The 20,269-nt window shown below is 38.2% G+C and overlaps 1 protein-coding gene across 2 annotated transcripts in view; it reads right to left on the reverse strand.

The window, feature by feature from the left end:
* Window positions 1-1,601: 1,601 nt before the first annotated feature.
* cpne5b (copine Vb) overlaps window positions 1,602-20,269 on the reverse strand; it is a 177,392-nt gene continuing 158,724 nt past the window's right edge. For both annotated transcript variants that reach the window (XM_084101389.1, XM_084101388.1), the window contains 3 exons: window positions 9,584-9,641; window positions 8,474-8,547; window positions 1,602-4,597 (listed from right to left, as the gene is read on the reverse strand). In XM_084101389.1, the coding sequence (XP_083957515.1) occupies window positions 4,409-4,597; window positions 8,474-8,547; window positions 9,584-9,641 (321 nt within the window). In that variant the 3' untranslated portion in view covers window positions 1,602-4,408. The remainder of the gene's footprint in view (window positions 4,598-8,473; window positions 8,548-9,583; window positions 9,642-20,269) is intronic.

Genomic DNA, 20,269 nt, shown 5'->3' on the forward strand with positions numbered 1-20,269 from the left:
TTTGTAGGTCCATGCAGAACAACAAAACATCATACAATTCCAGTATACTCTCAATTCCCAATTCACTCATTCCCATTCACCACTGCAGTGTTAAATGTAGGCTATTCTTGCATTTGAAAATGGTTTTAAAAGCGCTGCTTTGTGATTAGAATTGTTTTTATCAATGTAATCATGCGCTGGTTAGTTTTTGTGAAGTTCGTGCCTCAGGACCTTGTGTCGTTTAGCATTCTAGTGCAAACGGTCAGCATTTAAGTTGAGGTTTGAGAGCTTTGCTAATTTAATACTGATACAAAGCTGTTGGGTTTTGCACACCAGTTGTTCAAGCAAATGTCTTTTGGAAACATTTGAGCCACATTAATGCAGTGGAATTTGCATATAACGCATGAATAATATAACAAATTGATGTGTGTTTTATGGAGGAACATTTATGTGGCCAAGTGTAAATGAAATCTGAAATCCCCAGCTGAATGCGCTCATCATTTGGACAGCAGTGATGATGCTCACGTCGCTGTCAGACCCCTCACTGTGGGATACGCGCAAAGCACAAACCTCTTTTGTGTGATTTCTAGATGAACACACAGGGCAAATCTCCAAAGTGCTAATTCAGTAGATCCAAGCCTTTTATCAGATATTACAAGCACAATGGTGTCCCTGCCAGTAAAAAGGAATTGATGTCACTGATGTAAAATGACAAAGAACTGATAAACAGTTTGAATAGTGGGATTGCTCCTGAAAAAGGTCATTCATTTGAAGGCATTGAAATGGACGAAGACAATTCCGGTGCCTGGTTTAGAGAAACATCAATGGCTCCCAAGATGATCTATGATCCCGCTTTGGAGAAACTGCAGCGGTGTAAACATTGATTTTGATTGGGAGTTATTCCGGTTGTAATGTTTCGCCATTTTCCAAGCCAAAACGAGGCAGTTAGACTCTATGTTAAGTGTGAAATAGGTTTTGTAATTACAAAGTGTGCGTGTTGAAAATATTATAATATCCTTAAACGCTAGATTTAGAAAATGTTCCTCATACTGGATTGATTCCTGTGTAATGAAGGTCTATCATTAAATGATATGCATAGTTAAACTGGTTTCTTACTGGCATTTACATGATATCCTTTGGGATAAAGGTTTAGCAGCTTTCTGTTAAAGTAACAATATTTCCAATGATTATCTTGAGAGCAGGATATTTATTAATGTGATGTATGGAGTTTAAAAATCTCATAATTTATTCAAACTGAAAAAAGAAATAATTAAACCGTGAAAATGTGGAATTAAACAAAGCAAGAATATAGTGTGTAATAAAGACAAATCGATTCAGCTGAAGAAAATCAAGTGATTTCAAGTGAAATTTAAAATGAGGTGGAAAACACACAAATAGACATGATAAAATGATGAAAAAGGACTTTGATGTTTATTAATGTGGTATATTGTGTGTACAAATCTGATTATTTATTTAAACTGTGAAAATGTGGATTTAAAAGAAGCAATAATATAGTGTGCAATAAATAAAGATCGATGCAACTGAAGAAAATCAACTGAAAACTAAAAACAACTGAAAAAGTGCATTTTTAAACGAGGTAAATAAACACAAATAGACAGAATAAAATGATGAAAAAGGACTTTGATGTTTATTAATGTATATGGTGTTAAAAAATCAGATAATTTCTTGAAACCAAAAAAATGGTACTAAAACCGTGAAAATGTAGAATAAAAAAGTGTGCAATAAATACAAACCAATTCAACTGAAGAAAATCAACTGAAAAACAAAACAAAAAAACATTATAATGAATTTTAAAATGAGGTGGATAAGCACACAAATAGAATAAAATGATGAAAAAGGACTTTGATATTTATTAATGTGGTATACAGTGTTAAAATATCAGATAATTTATTCAAACCGAAAAAATGTTACTTAAACCGTGAAAATGTAGAATTAAAAAAAAGCAATAATATAGTGTGCAATACATACAAACTAATTCAACTGAAGAAAATCAACTGAAAACTAAAGGAACTAAAAAAAGAACATTATTATGAATTTTAAAATGAGGTGGATGAACACACACACACACACATAGACATCAGGGCAGTGATGTTCTGATGCTCTATGGTTGGCAGGAATACATCTATAATGCTCATGGTTATTATAGCCTGTAATGCTCCTGTACTGGCGGAGTGCAGATACATCAGGCACTCTTATTTGATTAAAAGCCTCTTGACAAAATTGAGTTGGTGAATGAACTCCGGTTGAGTGTGTGACACCATTCTGAGCTCATTTCTGCCGAGAGGACACGTATCGCTGAGCCGCACTTATAGGGTCCGCCACAATGGCATTCCTACCAAAGCGTATGAGTGAGAGTAGCGCATCACAGCTTACTGATGCAGGTTATGCTTCTGTATTGACTTCTGGCAGGTGTTCTGTGTGGAATTGTGGGAAAATAGTCAAGGCCCATTGGAAAAACGTGCCAGTGGTGACATTTCTGAAAAATTATATTGCATTGTGTCCTGCACATTTTGTGAGACTTTCAAGGTGAAATGTACAGTGAGTGTTGGTAAAAGTGTGTTCAGTTTTCTCTGAAAGATGAACGTGAATCTGGCAGTGTTTTATTACATTGGTTGTTGTCATGTTCGGTCTGTGGCGTTAACAGGATAATGCACATAACATTACCACTTCCACTAAACCCTAAACATACCTGATAGTGTTAACAAAAGCAAATGTGAGCTAAAAATGGATTTACTGAAGCGCTATTTTATCTGCTTAACTTTGAGCTGTTTTATTGTGACTCGTGTTTCACTCGTACCCGAGCAACACTGTACCAGGTGAGCTAACAAGCAAGTTTACTACATCAGTAAAAGCCACTGGAACTGGTTATGTGCTGCAAACGTTAAAATGACTTAGTTGACACATCATGCACTATGGTAAAAGTGTTTTGTGGTCATAACATAATATTCTGCTAGGAGCCGAGCAAAAATAAGCCTTTATTAACTCTTTCCCCGCCAGTTTAAAAAAAAAAAAGTTGTCAGCTACCAGCGTTTGGCCCCCAGAATATTTCTTGTATGAATATCTGAACGTGCAATATATCAAAAGAAAGAACAGAGCCTTAAACAAAAAATATGTATATATATGTGAAGCAATCATATTTTAATCAATTCAAAACCATCACGTCGAGCAGTGTGCATCTGAAGTGTCTCAGCTGAAGGAAATAATACATTATTTATCGACTTTAATATATATCGGCAACATTTTCTTATCGAGCCGATAACGATAACATTAAAAAAGAACATATTTCGGCCGATACCGATATGGTGACTGATATATCGTGCATCTCTATTCTAGCTTCATGCATTCTTTTTTTATCAACACATGAATGTGGGTAAGTTTAATAAAAAAACTAAATTGCGTTTTTGTCAAAGACTACATCCAGATCGGATTCAGAATCAAAAGCTTCAGTCATTAACCCTTCCTGGGTCGACATTTCATTCTGTATTCATTCACATTGTTTTGATTTATATGCTGTTTAATGTTGATTATTTTACATATATATATATATGATTACATATGATATAGCATGTTTCTGCATTTTCTTTGCATGTGTTTTGATCAGGAGATTCAGCGCTCTTTCAGAAGACGTTTAGTAGCGCCCCCTACAGTATAACAGTGGAAACACAGAAACCGGAACATTCTGTCAATGGCAGGGAAAGAGTTAATCGATAATCTGCCCCTGTAATCATAATGTTCTGTGAAAAGCAGTAAAAGTTGTTGGTGTTTTACTGCCTCTAGTGTTCATTTCAGCTGAAACTGCAGTGATATGTATATAAATTTTGCTAAAATGCAGGTAGAGGCACGTTTTTCCAACGAGCCTGTGTTGCAACTAGTACATCTCTCATCCCAAAATGATCATTTTCCTAATCCATAATGGATACTGACAAAGAATCAAATAACATTTTTCCACAAGCGATGTTTAACATAATAACCGCAAACCGACACAGGCCTGACCTGATACGAAATGAAAGCGGTACGAATCTAAAAACGTCACGCGCACACTCTAGTCTACCGATGTGGAGAACGGTCCAATGTCAGATTAGGGCACACTTGTCCTGGGACACTGAGACAGTCACACACAGGCACAAGTTGAAACCACAAACATCACCCTCCTCCTCCTCATCATCCGGCTCTTCATCCTCTTGTCAACTGATCCACAAAATAAGAAACAGTCACAGGCCAAGATATAGATATTTTTAAACAAAACAAACAAAAAAAGCTGCCCTTGGGTCACACTGTCCTTCCCAGAAAAAAACGGGCAGAAATTGAAATGGCACGAACAGAAACGCCACTGTACCTCGGAGTGTCTCGGAGAGTTCAAACACACGGTGACACTGGGAGCGAAACCCTAAAGCTCTGGTTCAGGAGCTCAGATCTGTGTGTGGTGTGTGTGTCCCGGTGGTGTGTATGGAGGCGGCGCTGGATTGGGTTTGATTCCCCGGCTCTTCATGTAAGAAATGAACTGGTCGGGAATCTCGGCCAGAACGTCTTTGGCCAGTCGTGCCATACTCAACACGTGGTTTCCCGTCCGGTCCATGTAATCCCGGAACGGCACAAACTGTGAGGGACGGAAGCAGTGTGAACATTTATTCATCCATTCACTGACAACGCTTCTTAAACTCTCTGACTCGAAGGCTCCACATATATTCAAAGCTCCGCCCAATACTGCTTGTTATAGAGAGCCTAAGTCCCTCCCCTCCGCTTCCGGCTCATGGGACCTTATTTCGGAAAAAATATGTATGGTAGTCAATGGCGAGAGACAACTTATCTTTTTATTCCGTCTGAACTGTGCCTTGAATTACACATATGATGTTTGTCAATTTAAAAGATAATTATGAAAGTCAAGAAAGTCGCAGTTTGTCATAAAACAGAAGAGTAACATTTAGTTTTATGTGAAAATCACTCAATGAACTACATCTCTCGTCTCGCACTATGTACGTCATAAGATCCGTTGCTCGTATGTGTGCAGTCTGGTACAAAACACTCAGGCATGACGGCGTAACGTTACGATTATAACGTAAGACTATAGAAACAGACAGACGTTAGCTTCAGTAAAGTTAGCTTCATTCATCGAGAGAAAAGGTATGACGTCACACGTGCGCCTTTTGGGTTTGTAGTCTCTGTAATTACATATTTTCACAGTCTTATACCTCAACAGTTTTACATCAAGCTGCGACTTTCTTGACTTTAAAATGTATATTTTAAATTGACAAACATCATATGTGTAATTCAGGGCACAATTCAAATGAGATCAAAATATTTGTTGTCTCGCGCCATTGACTACCATACAATATTTTTCCGAAATAAGGTCCCATGGTGGTCGACCGGAAGGGGAGGGACTTAGGCTCTCTATTAACAGAAACTGGCAGTGTGGATATAATTAAGATTGTCAGAACAGAAATTGTAAAACTGTTTGGGAAAATATACATGAACTTTCTCCATGTTATTTTGAGATTTCTATTCATCAAAGAATCCTGAAAACATAAATTTATCTCAGTTTCCACGAAAATATTAAGCAGCAAAAACCGCTTTGATAACTTTGATAATAATAAGAAACACCAATAATAACGGACAATAACTTGAACATCAAATCATCATATTAGCATGATTTCTGAAGGATCATGTGACACTGAAGACTGGAGTAATGATGCTGAGAATTCAGCTTTGATCACTTTTGATCATTTTAAAATATATTCAGTTAGAAAACAGTTATTTTACACTGTAATAATATTTTCCTAATATTACTGTTTTTACTGTATTTTTGATAAAAAAGAGACTTATTTTTAAAATATTTGTATTATTCCAAACGTTTGACTAGTATTATGATTTCAATTTACATCTTAATTGTAAGATTTTAGCAATTTAATTAAGTGAGATTATTTTAATATATTAATATGAATTCTACAAATAAATAATTTTAAGTCATTTTACGGTTCACTTGGAATCCAATCCAATCCATCCACCCAATCATCCATCCACCCATCCAGTCCATCCATCCATCCATCCATCCATCCATCCACCCAATCCAATTCAATCCATCCATCCATCTATCCATTCATCCACCCAATCATCCATCCATCCAATCCAATTCAATCCATCCATCTATCCATTCATCCACCCAATCATCCAATCCATCCATCCATCCATCCACCCAATCAATCCATCCACCCATCCAGTCCATCCATCCATCCATCCCCCCAATCCATCCATCCATCCATCTATCCATTCATCCACCCAATCATCCATCCATCCAATCCATCCATCCATCCATCCATCTGTCCATCCACCCATCCATCCACCCAATCATCCATCCATCCATCCATCCATCCAATCCATCCATCCACCCAATCCACCCAATCCAATCCAATCCATCCATCCATCCATCCATCCATCCAATCCAATTCAATCCATCCATCCAATCCAATTCAATCCATCCATCCATCCATCCATCCATCTATCCATCCATCCATCCATCCACCCAATCCAATTCCATCCATCCACCCAATCATCCATCCATCCACCCAATCCAATTCAATCCATCCACCCAATCCAATTCAATCCATCCACCCATCTATTCATCCATCTATCCATTCATCCACCCAATCATCCATCCATCCAGTCCATCCATCCATCCATCCATCCATCCATCCATCCATCCACCCATCCAGTCCATCCATCCATCCATCCAATCCAATTCAATCCATCCATCCATCCAATCCATTTCAATCCATCCATCCATCTATCCATCCATCCATCCATCCATCCATCCACCCAATCCAATTCCATCCATCCACCCAATCATCCATCCATCCATCCAATCCATCCACCTATCTATCCATCCACCCATCCATCCATCCATCCATCCATCCACCCAATCCAATTCCATCCATCCATCCACCCAATCATCCATCCATCCATCCACCCAATCCAATCCATCCACCCATCTATTCATCCATTCATCCACCCAATCATCCATCCATCCAGTCCATCCATCCATCCACCCATCCAGTCATCCATCCACCCATCCATCCATCCATCCAATCCAATTCAATCCATCCATCCATCCATCCATCCATCCATCCATCCACCCAATCCAATTCCATCCATCCACCCAATCATCCATCCATCCATCCACCCAATCCAAATCAATCCATCCACCCATCTATTCATCCATCTATCCATTCATCCACCCAATCATCCATCCATCCATCCACCCATCCATCCAATTCAATCCATCCATCCATCCATCCATCCACCCAATCCAATTCCATCTATCCACCCAATCATCCATCCATCCATCCATCCATCCACCCAATCCAATTCAATCCATCCACCCATCTATTCATCCATCTATCCATTCATCCACCCAATCATCCATCCACCCATCCAGTCCATCCATCCATCCACCCATCCAGTCCATCCATCCATCCATCCAATCCAATTCAATCCATCCATCCATCCATCCAATCCAATTCAATCCATCCATCCATCCATCCATCCATCCATCCATCTATCCATCCATCCATCCATCCATCCATCCACCCAATCCAATTCCATCCATCCACCCAATCATCCATCCATCCACCCAATCCAATTCAATCCATCCACCCATCTATTCATCCATCTATCCATTCATCCACCCAATCATCCATCCATCCAGTCCATCCATCCATCCATCCATCCATCCACCCATCCAGTCATCCATCCACCCATCCATCCAATCCAATTCAATCCATCTATCCATCCATCCATCCATCCATCCACCCAATCATCCATCCATCCATCCATCCATCCATCCATCCATCCATCCATCCATCCATCCACCCAATCATCCATCCATCCATCCACCCAATCCAATTCAATCCATCCACCCATCTATTCATCCACCCAATCATCCATCCATCCACCCATCCAGTCCATCCATCCATCCATCCATCCATCCACCCATCCAGTCCATCCATCCATCCATCCAATCCAATTCAATCCATCCATCCATCCATCCACCCACCCACCCATCCAATCCATCCACCTACCTACCCACCCACCCATCACATCATCTCTTCTCTGGTATCCTTTTGTCCTGCATTAAACAAATTAAAGAGCTCCACGAGAGTGAATTCTCTTCACTTTTCTAGCCGTCTGTGACTCAGTTGCCAGAGATATTCTTATTACTACTAATGACAGGTTGCATTCACAGGGGACCTGCATAATGGATTGCTTTATAATAATGTGGGTTATGGTGTGGAGCGGTTACACGAGGGCTCAACTCCACAGTGACTGAATTAGTAATTAAAATTCTCATGCTTAATGGATTTGATTGCTGAAAGAAATAGACAAAAGGGTGACAAGTCACAGCTATTAAAAACCCCAGAGTTAACATAACATGCTTGCAGTTCAAACAAGCTTAAAAAAAGTAGACTGCTACTGGTGTCACCTGGACAATGTCTCGCTCTGCTAATTTCCCTCTTGAGGAGATCCTGATGTCATCACCATCCAACTCAACCATCGCTGTGGGAAAAACAGGAAGTTTAAGTAAATCATTGGACTTGCATTCATACATTTCATTTATTTGAATGATTCAAGTCATGAGGAAAAGGGTAATGGTTTTGGAATGACACAAAAGTGTGTAAAAATATTTTTTTTTTACAACCCAAACATTGTAAACCCAAACATTTTTAGGTGAACTATTCCTGTTATCGTCTGCAAAGTGATGAATTCCGTTGTAAATTTAATTTCAGGAGTCTCAAAACTACTAGGGCCATCATTTCCTTCATCATCTCGTCCTGCTCTGACACCAGCTGAATGTAATTGGTCTGTGTAATGAATGCACAGAGAGATTTCCATCACGGACTCCTCAAACAACCGGCTGTCTCCACATGACCTGCTCACCTCATCCGACAGGAGCTCATCTTCCTCCTTGAGTGTTTGAGCTACAGGATGTGATTATTCTTGGAGGAAGCTTTCAATATTGATTAAAGCATCTCTCGAATTCCCAAGTCGTCCAACGGATCATTACATGCCCTGACATTATAGTGTGTGCTTATTTCCCATGCAATATATCTGATAATGACTGTGTGATTAGCCCAAACCAGGCCTCTTTAAACGATCTCCTGATTACATGTACTGCGCTCAGCTCTGAGCGAGAAACACAACCGTGGTAATTGCTATTGGAGCACTTACTTGACTATTCGCTATAAACAACTGTTGAGGCAATCAGCTGGGTTTAAGTAAAATGAAAGATTTGAGTTATTGACTTTGATAAAGCTTTTTTGTTAATAATGCATGGGGGGAAAATCATTACCTAGTAATGTTGATTTATTTTTTCTTCTATAAAGTAAAAGAAACTAGAGCTCTCCAATGATTGAAAAATAATTAAAATGAATTACATGACAAGGTGATTAATCAATCAGATTAATTAAAATAATAATAACTTAAAGACATCATATTACTGTGGGAGACCAGTTTATAATTACAATTTTTTTTATATATAATTGATTGTACTAAACTAATAGATCTAATTGACGTCCCTTAAAGAAACACTTACCATCAAATTCAGCCTGTCCAACTCCGACAATAATGATGGACATGGGAAGCTTGGCAGCCTGATGGCAAAAAACACACACATTTACATGCCTTTTTAACAGATACATTGGGCCTTGTTTATGAAACACAAGCAGAATTCATTAATGTTTAAAAGGTAAGATAGATAGATAGATAGACAGATAGACAAACCGATAGAATTATAGATGGATGGATAGATGGATAGATGGATAGATAGATAGATAGATGGATGGATAGATAGATAGATAGATAGATAGATAGATAGATAGATAGATAGATAGCAATACATACATAATTTAGACATTAAAATAGTGCACCGCCATAACATTCTAAATATAAAAAATGGCAATAAACCATAAAAATTATGTGTAAAAACATGAGTCGTATGCAAGATACAGGTATATGTAATAACCAGGGATGTGATTGTGCGAGTGAAAAAAAGCTGGAACATTTTAAGACCCAGCGTGAAGCACTTTTTGCTTTTTAAACACCTAAATCAGCCATTTACTGCAGGAACTGTGAAGAGTGACACATGGAAATATATTTAACAGCTATAATTAATTTCTGGCAAAACAGGATGTCTTAACTCATCTTTGGGGAAAATGTAAGGGTGATAAGTGCCATTCTGTAGTTCTGTAAATAAAACAACTGTGCTTCCAATACCGATCAATCTCATTCAGTGAATAAAATTCCACTCAAACTTCTACAATAGGAATAGGCAACATAAAAACGTTTTTGTGTTTGGGGAAACTGCACATCATACTCTGGCTACACAGATAAAACAACCTAAGAACCATTCATGAATCATATTAATGCTGTTTACGCATTAGAAAATTAAGACTACACATAATCTTATCAGCATGATGAATAAATTATATTAACTGGAATAAACTGTACACAGAAAGGGAGCAGAGAATGTGCGTGCTCTTTATACGCATAAATGACCTTTTACGTGCATCCAATAGAGTGTTTGCACCTCCGTCACGGTTTGGTCAGTTACCCGGATGCGAGGCCATATTGGAGATACTCGGATGTAAACAACAGCATGGACTGCACTGTTTATGTACTACTGAACACATTGTTACACTAATTTATGATATCTAAACCATGGAAAAAACACGTGGAAGCTGCGAAATCATATAGAGAAGGACTTTTGACAAACTAACGTTAATATGTGGTAAAGATCCGAACGAGCTAGCTTCTTAGTCATGGACTGACGACCCGACAATTCTTCCTTCTATTTCTGATCCCGACACAGGCTACGTTCAGACTGTCAGTCCAAATCCGACTTTTGTTCATAGCCGATTGAAATCTGATCAGAATTAGCTAACGTGAACAGCAAAAAAATCACATAAAATCCGTTTCAAGCGTTTCAAGAATATGTATTTTCTCGTTATTTCATCTGACTCCATAAATGAAAAGGTTTTAATGATATCTGTGGATCATTAATTGTGAGCGAATGTTTGACTATTCCTTTTAACTCTTTAATGAAAATAATGTCAAAGTTGGTTAGAATAATCAAATGTAACAATTTATTATGTCAGGTAAATGTATCATGCCAATTTCATAATCAATTCAAAGATAATCGATACAAAACATCAAATGCTCTGGAATAAAGAGCTCTGAGAAATGCTCTGGAGATGCAAACCCAACATTATACATGAAGCTGAGAGTCTTACTCTCAGCCTCATGGGCTAATCTGAAATACAGAAAGGCCCTTAACCCTCTGCTGCATTTCATTATATAGTCAGAACCTCTTTCACATGGAAAAATCTGCTAACATTGGGAATTTACATTCAGAGTTGACACCTTTTGGGGGTATGAGACCATTTGTCTAGAGACCACTTTCCTTTGTGTGACAGCTATCTCTAAGCTCCTAAAAACCTTATTACTTTTTGTTTTACCTATTTGGAAATGAGACCTTAGTACCAGTCGCACTGAGACATTTCAAATGATACCAAAAATGTACAATACTCGATGATAATCATTCACATTAAAACTATGTATTTTCTTGGGTGAATTCAGGTGATCTGAGTATGAGAGAGAGAGGGGGTGAGGGATGAGGAAATGAAATGTAGATTAGGATGACTCGGAGGTGAGACTTTTGTCTCAAATGGTGAGTTCAAATGGTAATTTCCATCTTGTCTTCTCAGGGTCTGGTCGCTCCTTACCCAGACTGTCCGGCATTTTGTAATTTCTCAAGTCTTACATATACATACCCAGCCAATTCTACCCAACAGGTAAATTTTGCGTACCAGATGCACGTATTACTTTTGCGTATAAAGAGCACGCCAAATAAAATCACTCGTGCTATAGATACGCAGTGCCAGGAGTGAATGTCTCACGTCCATGGACCGTTGGCTGAACGTCTGATGCATATGGCACACTTTTCTGGAAACACTTCAGGAGTTTCGAAGTCGCGTTCTGATTGGTTGAATTCTACAGGATGTCCGGGAGACGCGTTCTTTATCGGTCCGCCTGGAAACAAATGCTGTGACGCCAAAACCCCTTGTGGAAGAAGAAAGCCGTTGTGTTTACAACCGTGACAATGAGCGCTTACCAGGATCAACTAAACGCTGGATTTTCAAAAGTATGGGAAGTTCGCCACTGCATTGTTACAGTAAACTTGCACAAAGTTCTTGAATTAATAATTTATTAGATGCAGCCAGTCTGTTATTATAGGGACATCGACATTCTATTGTCACGCCTCTAAACTTGACGCGGAACAAAACGAAGTGTGATTGGTTGCGTTACACATCAGTCAAACGTCCTCTTGGGCGGTCCTTGGCCAAGAAAAGCTGCGATCTGCCGTCAGTCTGAAGGTCTGGCTATGTGAAACTAGGCTGTCCATAACTTGGGTCTAGCATGAGTTTAAGCACTCTAACAAAACTCCCGTTAAAATTACGGAAACTGACTACACTGCGACATCAATCTCTTACATCGAATCTGCACTTTGTTGTTTATGATGAGAAGAATTTGCGAGTTTCAAATCAGAATTCAGTCAGTCAGAGCGCGCACTCTTCGTTTCAGCGATGACTAATCTGAACGCCTGTGATTGGCCATCACACTCATAAACTCAACGGAAACATGTGTGATTGGTTGTAATGCTCAACGCTGCAAAACGAAATCTGATCACGTAAACGTATTCTATTATATAAATATTTTGAAACAAATTACCATGACTTTTCCAAAACTTCCAAACAACCCCCCCCACCACCAATTTGATTTTTATTACTGATCTGTGATGATTTATGTGGGTCATGATTTTAGGCTGAAAAAAAAAAACGCAATTCCGGATTAATCCGGAAGAATCACATCCCTGAATAACTCATTATCTAATTTAAAGGGTTAGTTCACCCAAAAATTTGTATTATGTCTGTTACAAGAGAGGCTTCCTCTCTACCTCCTCTAGGTCACCAGAGGGAGCTCTCACCAGAATATTGACTGTTGCTATTCGAACTACAAATCCCATAGGCCCTCATACCTGGGACTGATTACACACACCTGCAACTCATCACACAAACTCTATTTAAACACTCCGCACACATACCACCATTGCAAAGTCTTGATTTGCAGTGGTGATCATTTCTGAGCGTTTTTCTACTGTGGATTATTTTCTGTGTTTGACTTTGGACTGTTTCTAGTTGTTTGATTCCTTGCTGCCTGCCCCGACCTTTGCCTGTCTTTTGGATTACGACTGTCAGCTGCCTGCCCAGACCTTTTGCCTGTTCTTTGTTCTGTGAATGTTTGCTGCCTGCCTCGACTTTGCTTGTACCTGTTTTCGACTCTGTGTTAATAAAGCTGCAGATGGATCCTCAATCTGATGACTCCTCTTTACAATGTCATTAATTCATTAATTAAATACATGAATTACACCCTCATGTCGTTCCAAATCCGTAAGACCTTCGTTCATCTTCGAAAGACAAATTAAGATATTTTTGATGAAATCTGAGAGATGTCTGTTCCTCCATTGACAGCAACGTCATTGCAACTTTCAAGGCCCAAAATAACGACATTATTCAACAATCTCTTCTCTTCCGCGTCATTCTCCCACGCTGTTGACGGAGTGTAAACAGTGCAGCGCTTCTGGGTTCTACGTCCGAAGATGAACGAAGGTCTTACAGGTTTGGACCGACATGAGGATGAGTAATTAATGACAGAATTAAAATGTTTGAGTGAACTAACCCTTTAAAGATGGTAAATAAAACATGCATAACACTTGCTGCAATACAATTAATTTACATATTTACCAAATTAGAAATAAATTAGAAAATAAATCAAAATGAAAATTTTAACTTAATTTGAAATATCGTCACTGTCGGGTGTAAACCTTGTATCTCCATATTTAGTCTTTTTTTCTCCTTAAATCATTACTATTGGTCACCCTTTACTTCAATGAAAACTATTAAAAAGAGCTTGCGACTAAACCTCGTAACTCCATTGGCTCCTCAAATTGTTGGCAAAACCTTAATCCGTCACCTCTCTCAATTTTGAACTGCCTCTGCTTGTTTGTAATGCAATGGTAAATAAAGAACTATTTGTTTGAATAAGTAAAGTGTTTTCTTTACTCAAGAAACTCTGTATATAAAAGCTAATGCTTTATGTATGAGTGGAGAAGAGTGTCTAGCATTTGCCATCGAGTCAAAGCCAAGCCAATGCTGTCTTAAATGGCTTGTCTTTTATAAAATGAGATTTTGGCCAAATGACAGAGAAAATCTGAGCGACCACAGAGCTATGTTAAACTTTATAACCTGTAAGTTGATGAAAAAATAATGAGATGCACTTATTGCCTCAAATGCGGCTGTTCCAGTGACAGACAAAACACTTGTGACGCCTTTTGAGCTTGATTTTGGTAAAATGTTAATAATATAATGACCACAAATAAAGTCACAATATCAAGTTTAATTATTTAAAAAAAACTTCTTTTTTTTTTTAATTTCCTGAAAAGTAGAGGTTTTGGACATATTGGACTTACACGTTTTCCACCCGACAGCTACGGTATTCAAAGACTTTAAGTATAAATGATATAGACTGCTGAATGCCGATGGAATTTCTAATAATAGAAAGGCAAAAGCCATAATACTTTTTCATATAATATTCACTCTCTTTCTTTAACGGTTCTGTCTAATAATTTTTTTTAGACAGAACTGTTAAACAAAGACTGTAAACTATGAAGACTGAGAATGAAAGCTTCTGTGCATCTGTGCTCAGGCCAAACAGAAAAACTGAAAATAAAAAATGCTAAATATCCATCCAAATGAGTGTTCCCGACCATGGCATCTGCTACAAGTCATGGTCAGGAACACTCAGCCGGATTCTTTATCAGTGTGGCCATCCAGAAACTAACTAAGGTTCTGTATTACTTATGAACACAAACACAAATAAAATGACAGGAACTACCAAAATGCAATCTAATCAGCATTATCAATGAATGCAACAGTTGGTGTTGGGCAGTTTCCAGTGGTGGAACAGAAAGTTCTAGAGGGAGAGGGAGGCGGAGCCAGTGTGATCGCCATGGCACCCGCTTCTCTATCAACCCTCCCACCTCACACTACAGACACTTCATCATGGATAATTGAGAATATTACAAGCAAACATTCATCATTTTATACACAGCACACTCACTGACGTTTTGCATCATTTATGTGCCCTATTTGATTATGGGGTAGAATGGTTTCAGGGTGACAATTTGCACAGAGGTCTAAATATCACAGCTATTTACAGCCAGACAAAATCACATCTGAACCCACTTCAGCCTCCTGTGCAGATGAAAATAAACCCCTACCAATGGCTGCCAGAAAAGTGGCAGAAAAACAAATACTTGAAGAGTGAGCAGAGTACTCTTCTCCATCAAGAGATTTTTCAGTAATGTTAATTATAGTATATTACAGCTAACATGACCAAACATAGTTATTAGCTTGTTAGGATAGCATGGCCAGAATGAAAGTGCATCTCACGTACTGTGCCGTTTTATAGTAGAGTGTTCACACTGAGAAGTCCAAAAAGAAAAAGTGCACTTTAAACAGGGTTCGTACAGACACTGTAAAATGAAATTCCAGAACTTTCAAGGACTTTTCAAGCTCTACTTTTTTGGTTTTTCAAGGACTTCAGTCATAGATATCACTTATCAAAACAATATCTTTATTATCTTATACAAATATACAAACAAAACAAAAGTGCAGCACATGCAAAGTATGCAATGACTGTGGCAAGATTAACCATTTAATGGTTAACCATACTATGACAAAGATATTGCTTTCCTTGTTCAAACTGATTTTTCCCCCATGACTATATGATTGACCTGATGAATGAAAGCTGTATCATATACTTAAATGTTTATGAGCAATATCACATTCATAGTCATGCAAAATATCTTTATATCTTAATCAGATTGGCTGCAATGTTCACTTTGCATTAAAGTATAGTTTCATAGAAAAAACACTTATTTCATATATATTGTCTTTCAATAATTCAAGCACTTTTCAAGTACCTCTTCATAAATTTGGCTGTTTTCAAGGGTTTTCCAGGACTTAAATTTCAAAAAGTCAAATTCAAGTACTTCAAGCTCTTTTAGCACCTTGTACGAACCCTGTTTAAATACCCGGATGATGAGCTTATTTAACTGAATAAAGCAAAATGTGGAATATTGGACACTTCATAGGCTCCTCAACTGTCGTAGCGGAGGAGGATGCCGTAAAACACTGTAAAATATTTTCAGTAAGTCATGGCAACTAGTTTTAACATGATTTAACTTTTTTTTTTTTTAAATAAGTTATACAAGATTAAACTCTTTTTTTTTTCCAGTCGTTTAATATAATTTAAGTTGAATGACTTGTATAACCAAGTTGATTCTACTTGAAAAATTAAGGCAGCAACTGAACTCAAGTTTTTAAGTTGAAATAGGTGAAAACAAAGTGCATATCTATCATGTGTCATAGAGTTGTGCAGGTGTGATGTCTGAACTCGCAAGAGTAATTAGCCCCTGGTTCCTTCGAGATTTTCCTGTGGGGGTTTTCGATTTATGTGTAAAATAAAGACTGTGGTAAACACAACTTGACTATACTTTGACTTTGACTTTTGTTCTACAACGTAAATCACACACACCCATAAGCCCCTTTCACACATACAGTCTTTACTGGTAATTTCATGTGTGAACAGGACCTTTTTAAAAATACCAGTAAATTGGTTCCGCCAATTTACCAGTAAGGAAAAATTGTAACATTACCAGTAAATTACCGGTAATGTGCTCTGTGTGAACGCGGAATGAAGAACACGGTATGATCAAGTACGAGGTCAGAACGCGATGACGTAAGAAGCCTGCTTTGGGCCAATCATAAAGACTTATGAAGATGACGTGATTACTCCGCGCTGTTTACAGTACGATTTTTAATAGTGTTTCTATGCTCTACATGTAAATGATCATCTTTGACCGTTGCGCTAGCCTGGAAATCAATCATGCATTTGAAAATCTCACTGCATGCAATAGGATAACACTACGACCAATCACAACAAGTTATCGCTTTAGCTACCAGCGGAGCTAACTGATAGATCAGACTCTCGCCGTATCCGGTCGGCAAAACAGCAAAATCGTCCTTCTTGCAAAGGAACGATTCGAGCGGTGTCTTCTGTTCCTCTTTTAGATAAAAAGCCAAGTCTAACTCGTTCATTGTAGCAGCCAAAGCCGTTTCAAACAACTGGTGTTCATCCATAGCCATCTTGCAATGTTTACTAATGACTTCAACGTCACAGCGCTGTCGTCATCTGTTTAGCTCGCCTCTGGCCCGCCTATATCAGATAACCCGATGTGATTGGTGCAGCTCGGATACAAGGGCATATTTAATGAGCATCATTACTCGACGCCAGAGTAACTCACTGAGCAAATTCAACTTGTGCTCTCGCGAGAACTCTGGATTTCCAGGGTACCGTTGCGCCACGTCTCGCAGCTTTTTCAGCGTGTCACGTTCAAGACTATTATGTGCGTCTCGTATTTTTAAGAGCAAAAACACGTTCTGTCTGATCATCTGTTATGACATTCGATCAGACATCAACTTGAACAGATAGTGAAACTATTCATGCGGATGAATGAAGACAACGGAGCGGCGTTTGAATTTATGATATGATAAGCAGATATGTTTATTTTTGAAAATGTACGTTTTTAATAAGTAACTAGATAAGACAGTTTGGGTTGTGAGTGTGTGCAGTGTAAGTATCGTCAAGTTATGTTGTCCACAGGTTTACTAAAAACAAAAAAACATATTAAACAATCTTTACCACCATTAACAATTGAGTGCAAAACCAGGGCGAATAAATTGTAATTTAGACCACAGTGCCAAAGGTATATGTATAAGCTCCAGCCACAAACTGCTGCAAACACCCGAATGGTCTATAGGTGAGCTGTAATAAAATGCTTGACTCAGTACCGAACAGGAAGGCAGTGTAGTTGAAAAAGAGTAGGTGTAAAATGGTCAGGAGTCAGGAGTGTGTGTACGGGTAACAATCCTCAGCGGAGTTCTGAATGAACTGCAGTCGCTGAAGTAGTTTTTCAGGGACACCAAATAAAAGAGAATTGCAATAATCAATCTGTGATGCTACCAGAGCATGAATAAGGACTTGAGACTGAGAAAGTGAGGAACAAAGTCTAGCAATATTTCATAAATGAAAAAATGATAATAATGGGAATAATTTCCAATATGGGAAATATTTTTGATATGAGAGCCCAAAGAGAGCAAACCATCAAAAATAACAAGGTATTTCACTTGGGTTGAAATACTAACTGGACAGTTGTCAATAAGCAGAGATAAAAACAGTGTTTTAAATAGACCCAATAAGAAGAACTTCACTTTTGTCAGTTTTAGGAAATAATTAGTTCTATATGTTAACAAAAGGGGATGGAAGTGAATGATGTGATGGTAGTGAATGGAAATGTACACATTTATTAAATAGTAAACTACTATAACTGATCAAATGTATTGTTTAAGTATAATGTTAAATTTAATGTTGGACTGTGTTACAGCTGTACTACATTACATTTTAAACTTCTGATGGTAGGCCTAAATGTAAAAATATTTGGAAAGCTGCTAGAAGACCTGCAAGTTGACTAATGTTTATTTAGTAGGCGGTTTGAATGTCTTTGGATTCAATTATTTTTCAGTTCAGTTTACAGATCAATGAGGAAGTAACTTTACTTAAAGTGCACTATATAGCGCTTTTTTATTGTTCAAAATTAACAATAATAATGAGTCAATTCTTTTTTTCCCTTTTTTTTTTATAAACCATCCATCCTTGTTCCAAAACCTGTTTTGTCTTCCAGTAATTCACTATGGTAAACATTTTATAAGTGTTTATTTTATTTTATAGTGTTTTATTTTATAGTTTCTCACGAAATTGCATACTTGCGTCATTCGTTCTTGTGTGTCTCGTCATATCCGTAAACAGAAAAGTTGCTCCAGACGCGTATCTGGTGTGGAAGTGGCAGAGGTTAGTTGAGTGTGTGTGTGTGTGTGTGTCTGTGTCTGGTGTGCGAGTGGCAGAGGTTATTTGAGTGTGTGTGTGTGTGTGTTTGTGTCTGGTGTGCGAGTGGCAGAGGTTATTTGTCACGAACGAGAAAGAGACATTGACATGGAGCCGCTAAATCTCCAACCTCAGAGGAATCACCTGTTTTAAACAAACGCCGAACAGAGGAGAGTCTGCAGGTAAAAAGATAACGTGACAGAGCTCGTAATAAAACAAGAATCAACATCGGCTTGGCTTTTCAGAGATGGCGAGAACCGAGGGATTTGAAATGTTGTAGAAGACACGGAGATGATGTCATACCGGTACCTCCATCTGTAATACCACCAGTGCACCACAGGAGGGAGCCGTCACCTGAGTACTGACTTCCGGGTCACAAACACACCTGAACTGCATCATGTTCATTAGTCTGGCTATAAATAGCCCAGCTCGCACACACTTGACTTGCAAAGTCTTGTTCTTCCTCTTGGAATCCTATTTTCCTCTTCCTATACTGTTTTCTATACTATTAAACACTGTGCACATGGATCCGTATGAGCTTTCTGCGTCTTCATCATTACAGATGATGGTGTTTTTATTCCTCAACAGGTGAGAAATGTATTTTATTGAACAGATAAACTGCCATATCTCTCTAACAGAGTTAACTGTAAAGCTTCATCTATTGTGAAGGCTCATTTCATTATGGTTGTTGTAGTGCTGTGCTGGAATCTATTTTCAAGGAAGTACCGTGTCTATTAATGGGCAAAACTACAGTAACGTCTTCAGCCAGTCAGCTTGAGATCATTTCCATCTAAACTGGTTTTATCTCTTAAGCTTAGTAGTGAATGTTTTATGAACAGTAGGATAAAAATATTCATCCGCACAGCCACGCAGAACCAAAGCACAAACCAGAAAAACCAAAACAATGTTCTTCTGCAAAATGCATGCAGTTTTGTTTTTTATGCAAGTTACATAGTGTTCCTTTAATTATTTTTTCCAAACTTAATGTTTACTTGCATGTGGCACTTTCAGAGTGTTTGGATCTTACTGTATGTGTAAGAATAAACAAATAAAACCCCACTAAAGCACGTCCTACCATTTTCAAGCTGTACTTCTTGTGATGGCAAAATAATAACACCATTTCCCGTTGAGATGTTCTGTAGTAAAATCTGTCCCGTTG

This window comes from Abramis brama (genome assembly GCF_963993115.1).
Source record: "Abramis brama genome assembly, chromosome: 23".
NCBI lineage: Eukaryota > Metazoa > Chordata > Actinopteri > Cypriniformes > Leuciscidae > Abramis > Abramis brama.